This window comes from Pteropus alecto, unplaced genomic scaffold, assembly GCF_000325575.1.
Source record: "Pteropus alecto unplaced genomic scaffold, ASM32557v1 scaffold98, whole genome shotgun sequence".
NCBI lineage: Eukaryota > Metazoa > Chordata > Mammalia > Chiroptera > Pteropodidae > Pteropus > Pteropus alecto.
In genome coordinates, this window is record NW_006443570.1 from 14,042,819 (window position 1) to 14,048,818 (window position 6,000).

The window sequence follows — 6,000 nt, forward strand, 5'->3', positions numbered from 1 at the left end:
AAACTATCTTAATTTTTTTGGCTTCTTTTTTTGTTGTTGTTGCTCTTCTGATTAGGTGTCCTCTGCTACCCCATCCTCTGTATCAGTGATTCAGTCCTCCGCTTCATCCACTCTGTTCATTTCCTCTAATGCACTCTTCATTTCAGCTATTGCATTCTTCATTTCTGACTGGTTCCTACTTATGTTTTTCATCTCCATTTTTATGTTTTCTATCTCTTTGTTTAAGTTCTCACTGAGTTCATCTGCTCTTCCCCTGAGTTCATTGAGTATCCTATAACCAGTGTTTTGAACTCTGCATCTGGTAGATTGTCTGTCTCCATTTTGTCGAGTTCTTTTTCTGGAGCTATATTCTGTTCTTTTGTGTAGGACATGCTTCTTTGTCTCTCCATTTTGGTTGCCTCCCTGTATCTGTTTCTATGTATTAGATAAGGCTCCTAAGTCTCTCAGTCTTAGTAGAGTGGTTTTGTGTAGTAGATGTCCTTTGGGGCCCAGTGGCACAGTCCTGGGAGGGGTACAGCTGCAGGCCAAGTTCACCTGCAGCCTGTGCACTTCAGGGCCCCCTGTTAAGAGTCATCAAGCAGTCCATTGATGGCTGCCATCCATGCTGAGCTTATAGGTGCCTTGAGAGGCCAAGCCAGAAACCAAGGCCAACTAGTGTGGGGCATGGGGCTGTTCAGCAAGAGGTACAGGGCACACTGAGGCCAGGTGCTGCTGCTTTGGATGTTGTGAGCCTTTCAGAGATTTTAGGAAAGTCCACAGCAAGAGTCAAGATAAGGCCATTTGTATGGAATAAACTGCTGGAAGTGGCTTGGGAGGGCCCATGAGTTGGGAGAGGTGGAATCTCAGGGAATCACCTTCGCAGAGCAACCCGTGTTATTCAGGTTGATAACTCAGATATGGCAGTGCCTGTGTCTGCATTCTGGGAGGGGGAAGGCTCAACAGAGGAGCAGTGGATACTGTCAGCGCTTCTGTCCGGGAGAAAGCTGCCCCTCCAGCCCTTGCCCTGAAGCCTGACACTCAGTGTCTCCTGATATGTCCCTGGCACTCCTCGAGCAGGTGCCCCAGTGCTGGAGCTCAGAGTGAGTGAGTCCATCAGCAAGTAAGTCTGGGAACGGGTTCTTTTAAGAGGAATGCCTGCAACTCCTGCAGCCCTCCATCTCACTCAGCTGCAGCCTCGGCTGGTTTTCATAGCCAGGGGTTATGGGGACTTCTCTTCTCAGTGCTGGCACCCTGGACTGGGGATCCCAATGTGGGGCCAGGACCCCTCACTCCTCTGGTGGGGGGGAGGACTCTGCATTCAAAATAACCCTCCCGATTCTTGATCACCACACTTGGTTGTGGGACCACGCCCTTTCCTGTCTCCACCCCTCCTCCCAGTTTGAGATGACTTCTTATTTTTATCCCTAGTTGTAGGGCTTCTGTTCAGCCAGACCTCAGGCAACTCTGTGTGCTGGTTGCTCTGTAGTTTTGTTATAATTTTGGTGTGGTGGCGAGAGGAGGTGTACACAGCTTCTACCTTTTACGCCGTCTTGAGCAGTCTCTCATAACTTGGAATTCTTAAGCTTTTGTTGTGAGGGGAGAACAACCTGTTTTCCTTGGCAAGTGTGCAACTTAGCTGCTAGAATTCTTTTTTAGAACGAGTACCTTATGCATTTTTATTGGTTGCTCATCTTTGTGGCAGGGGGTTGCATATGTTTGTCTAATGTCATTCGTCCAACAATCCATATGAGTCATAAATCCAATTAATTTTTTCATAATCCTTTTAAATGTATTAGCTATGTAATCTTGAGCAGTTTGCCTGATCTTAGTTTTCCTATCTGTAAAATGGAGATAAAGGTCCCTATCAGATTTGGTTCTATGAAGATGAAATGAGATTATATGGGTTAGCATAGCGTCTGATATGTAGTTAGTGTCTAGTGAATTTCAGCTGCTGCTTTTATCCAGTATTCTTTTAAAAAATGTAATATACTCTCTGGGCATTTGTTTTCTTTAAAGAATAATTGCTATTATTCCCTGCCTTTTTACCGGGACATCCTTTGCTGTGGTTTCAGATTCAAAAGCTTGGAAGCTGTATTACAGATCCAGGTAGTCGAGAGACCTCAGGAAATACCGTGCACACAGTGTTTCACCGCGACAAGACCAAAGATGTTCATCCTGAAAGCTGTTGCAGCTCTGAAAAGGGTGGGCAGCCACTGCCTTGGTTTGAGCATAGGAAAAATGTACCACAGTTTGCAGAACCTACAGAAACAACATTTGGTCCTGATTCCGGAAAAGGTGCCAAGAGCTTAGTTGAACTCCTTGTAAGTAAGCCATAATGTCTTACTATGGATAACCAATTGTTCATGGGGTAGATGTGGGAGGGGATGGATTTTTGAGGGTTCAAAGTTGGGAGTAGGGGAAGGCTTTTAAGAAGATAGGGGCAGTATTTCATTGGTTTTTGGTGACTTCATTTCTCTTCTACTAGTGGTTTATACACCTCCTTTGGAACACATTTCCCTGTCCTCCTTTGTCTCAAGGAGACTAGTTGGGAGATGGGGGTTGAGTTAGCATTATGTCCAGGAGTTGGCCTCCTTGAAGAGGAAGGTTATTGTAAGCAAACTGCTTTTATAGTAGCAATTTATAATAGCCACCCTTCTAGACCAAGAAATAATATAGATTCTGAACCAGAGCCTACTTTCTAGGTTTCTTCCTTTAGGTATCATATAAGATAAAAGCATAACTGAACTTGGAAAACCTTTTATAGTTGATTTCAATTCTTGATACTTGAGATGAATTATACCTGATTCCAAGTGTCCCAGTTCAGAGTTTGTGTAAGGCTTGAATGAGGGGGAAGGAAGGAGAAGGATGGTGTCTTTTCTGTAGTAATTAGGATCCTAATGGAGCCAAATCCTTTAGAATACTTGTTTTTTCTTTTTTACATGGTTATAAAGTTTAATGGTATTGTCGTATAACTTATTTCATAAGTTAAGAAAAGGTTACATTTTACTTAATTTGTAGAGATAAAAGTTTCAATATAGGACCAGCTAGAGATAAGTCTGGTCATTTAAAATTTGGTGATTACTGTAACCATCTCTAATTAGTCATTTTTAAGGCAAAAGGTATGTTGGTAGTCAGCTGGGCTCATAGATCTAGGACAAATTATAGATCCAGAGTTTCAAACTAAGTTGAGTTTGTACTTAGTACTTTCCAAGACAGAATGACATTAAACACTTTATGTGACTGAATTGAAACTAAAAAGCTAGACTAATCTTTAGGTGTCCTCCATCAGCAAAACATTTTGCATTCTTAATGTAAGTCATAGTCTTAACTATTGCTTTAATTTGCAGGATGAGTCTGAATGTACTTCAGATGAGGAAATCTTTATCTCACAAGATGAAATACAGTCATTTATGGCTAATAACCAGTCTTTCTACAGCAATAGAGAACAATACCGACAGCATCTGAAGGAGAAATTTAATAAATACTGCCGCTTAAATGATCACAAGAGGCCCATGTGTAGTGGCTGGTTGACAACGGCTGGAGCAAATTAAATAAATAAAATAGCTCTGTCTTTCAATGAAACACTCAAGATGACTACTGCGCCTTCTCTTTCAAAAAAAAACCTCTTAATTTAGTGACTTACGGCAAAATTTTATCTTAAATCAATGTGATTCTTTCTTGTTTTGGGAGACGGTGGAGGTAACCTCATTAGTTTGTTCTTCCTTCAGGCTTGTGTCTTTAGTTGCGTGGCTGCGCAGGCCTGCCATATGATTTAAGCCATCTCTTTTCATTAAATGTTTCTCTTCCTGTGAGACTTACTAAAGCAACTTAGTGGCAAAAGTAATGTTGTACTTATACTTCTGTACAGAAATGACAATGAGCTGAATATATGGTTTTACAAAGTAGACATCCACCTGCGAAATGTTTGGATGTAATGTTAAAGCGCAATGTGCAAAATTTAAAATAAAGAATATTTATTAATATGCATAGTAAAATTTGGTGTACATGTTTCTACTTAATGTGTGGCAGTGTTTTAATATTTGCCACTTGTGGACTTGGTACTTGGCCAGTATTGATGTTAGAGAGGATGAAGAGCAAATGAGGATAGAGATACAGATCGTTGAAGACAAAATTCTTAACCTTGATCAGAATTGACAACCGAGAAAAGCAATTTCCAGTCTTCTGTTTGGCTAGAATAAATTTACTGTGATACCTTTAAATACTGGCTAGCATCTTACATTCCCATGAGACCTAATTGCTATTATTGAAAGTTCCCTGCTGCATAACACAAAGCACCTTAAATTTAGAGGTTCATGTTGAATTAGAAGAATGAAAACAAAACCTGGCAGAATTTCAAGCAAGGGTTGTCTGATAAGTAATTGCTCAGTGGGTAGAACTGGGATCAGAAGGCTGCACTGAGAGCTAACCACATTTTGGTCTGTGTAAGTGCATATTCCTTATCTGGTTTCCAATAAAGTCACTATGGCATTACACTTTACTGCTTTCACAAGCTGTCTGTGAGTTACTGAAGGAGAGATTCCCCCAGGAGTAGCATTTGGCTGCCATTTAAAAGGTTGAGTCAATAGTTCAATAAACATATGTGTTTAGAGCTTTGTGTCTGCATGTTGATTAAATACTTGGTGGGCAGCAGACAGATTGCAGGACAGTCAGTATTCTCTGTGCAGATAGAGTGAGTTTTGTGGGCTTTCCACAGCTTAATCAGATTTCTCATCAGATTTCAAGTGTGGGAACAACAGAAGCTTAGTGAGATTTAATTTTTTTTTATAGTTGGTGGCATTTCTTTGATCTACCCCCTGGCCAGAAGAGTTGTCTTTTCAAATCTAAGTGTATAGGGTTTGGGGCAGAGGCGAAATGAGTCATGATTCCTCTCTGACCCTTGTTGGCTTTCATCCTGGAATCCAGAAAAAATGAATAAGGGCCTCCCACAGCCCTTGGCTCTGGGCCCAGTCACCTCTCCACTACCTGTTGCAGTCAAGTTTTCTCTGGAGATCCCTAAAAGCAAGGGCTGGTTTTGTTTTGTTTTACTCTGCCTTTGGGGCCAAACACAGGAATCCTTGTTGAATAAATAAGCCAGCCCCATTCGCTGCTTATTTCATTGCTTTCAGTGGAGCAATTCCAGTGGTTAATGCAGAGATGGTTTTTCTTTGGAAGGATGGCTATGTTAGGAATGCAGAAGTGAGGCAGGTTTCAGTGCTTCGATGAAGTATATCCTAAGTGATCAGAGAGCAAAGTGAGCAAGCCCCATAACCCAGGAAGAGACAAAAGGGAGAGTGGAGTGAAGGCAGATGAGGAACACATCTTGTGGTCTGAAACTGGACAGAGGTCTAAACCATGCTTTCACCCCTTAGTATAGTCATCTATAAAATGAATTAATAGGTATTTCATAGGGCTGTTGTGCATATATTAGTTAATATATTTAAAGTGCTTAAAAGTACCTGTCGCATAGTCAGGGCTCAACGTTATCTAATGCTTTCATCATTGGAATTCATCATGATATTGCTCTAATGAGAGTGAGAGGGTCTAGGACTCTTGGAGACAGGCCATTGGGATAGAATTCCCCAATATACAAGTACTTGTGGTGTTTCCATTTTTAACTATCAGTTCTAGGTTAGTAGAGTTGAGAGCCCCTCCCAAGGTCACCCAGAGTTGATGGCTGAGGCAGGCCGTTTTCTCTAGGCTGAATCCTTCCTATCATCCACCCTCTGGTTTAGGAGGACGTTGGAGTCACCTTAAGTGCCCTTAATTTCTCTTCCTGGCCTTAGGGGTCAGGAAGAGGTAAGGGCTACTTAGAGGCAAGAGTACGTGCATCCTCGGGCCTGGAGCAATACCCCGCTGAACCCCGTTTTCCCCGCCCCAAGAGGATAGAGCTCACCAGGGAAGCAGGACCACAAGGCCCACAAGCTTCCATGACCCTCCCACACCTGCCGGCGCTGCTGAAAGACAGTTCCCCGCGCCGGGGGCGGGGCGGGGCGGGGCGGAGCCGGAAGGAGCGGGGCCGAG

The 6,000-nt window shown here is 42.6% G+C and overlaps 1 protein-coding gene across 6 annotated transcripts in view; it reads left to right on the forward strand.

Moving 5' to 3' along the window:
- The window catches only part of GGNBP2 (gametogenetin binding protein 2), a 30,174-nt gene extending 26,200 nt beyond the window's left edge, over positions 1-3,974 (forward strand). For all 6 annotated transcript variants that reach the window (XM_015599243.1, XM_015599244.1, XM_015599239.1 and 3 more), the window contains 2 exons: positions 2,052-2,300; positions 3,327-3,974. In XM_015599243.1, coding sequence (XP_015454729.1) covers positions 2,052-2,300; positions 3,327-3,530 — 453 coding nt within the window. In that variant the 3' untranslated portion in view covers positions 3,531-3,974. The remainder of the gene's footprint in view (positions 1-2,051; positions 2,301-3,326) is intronic.
- Positions 3,975-6,000: the final 2,026 nt, after the last annotated feature.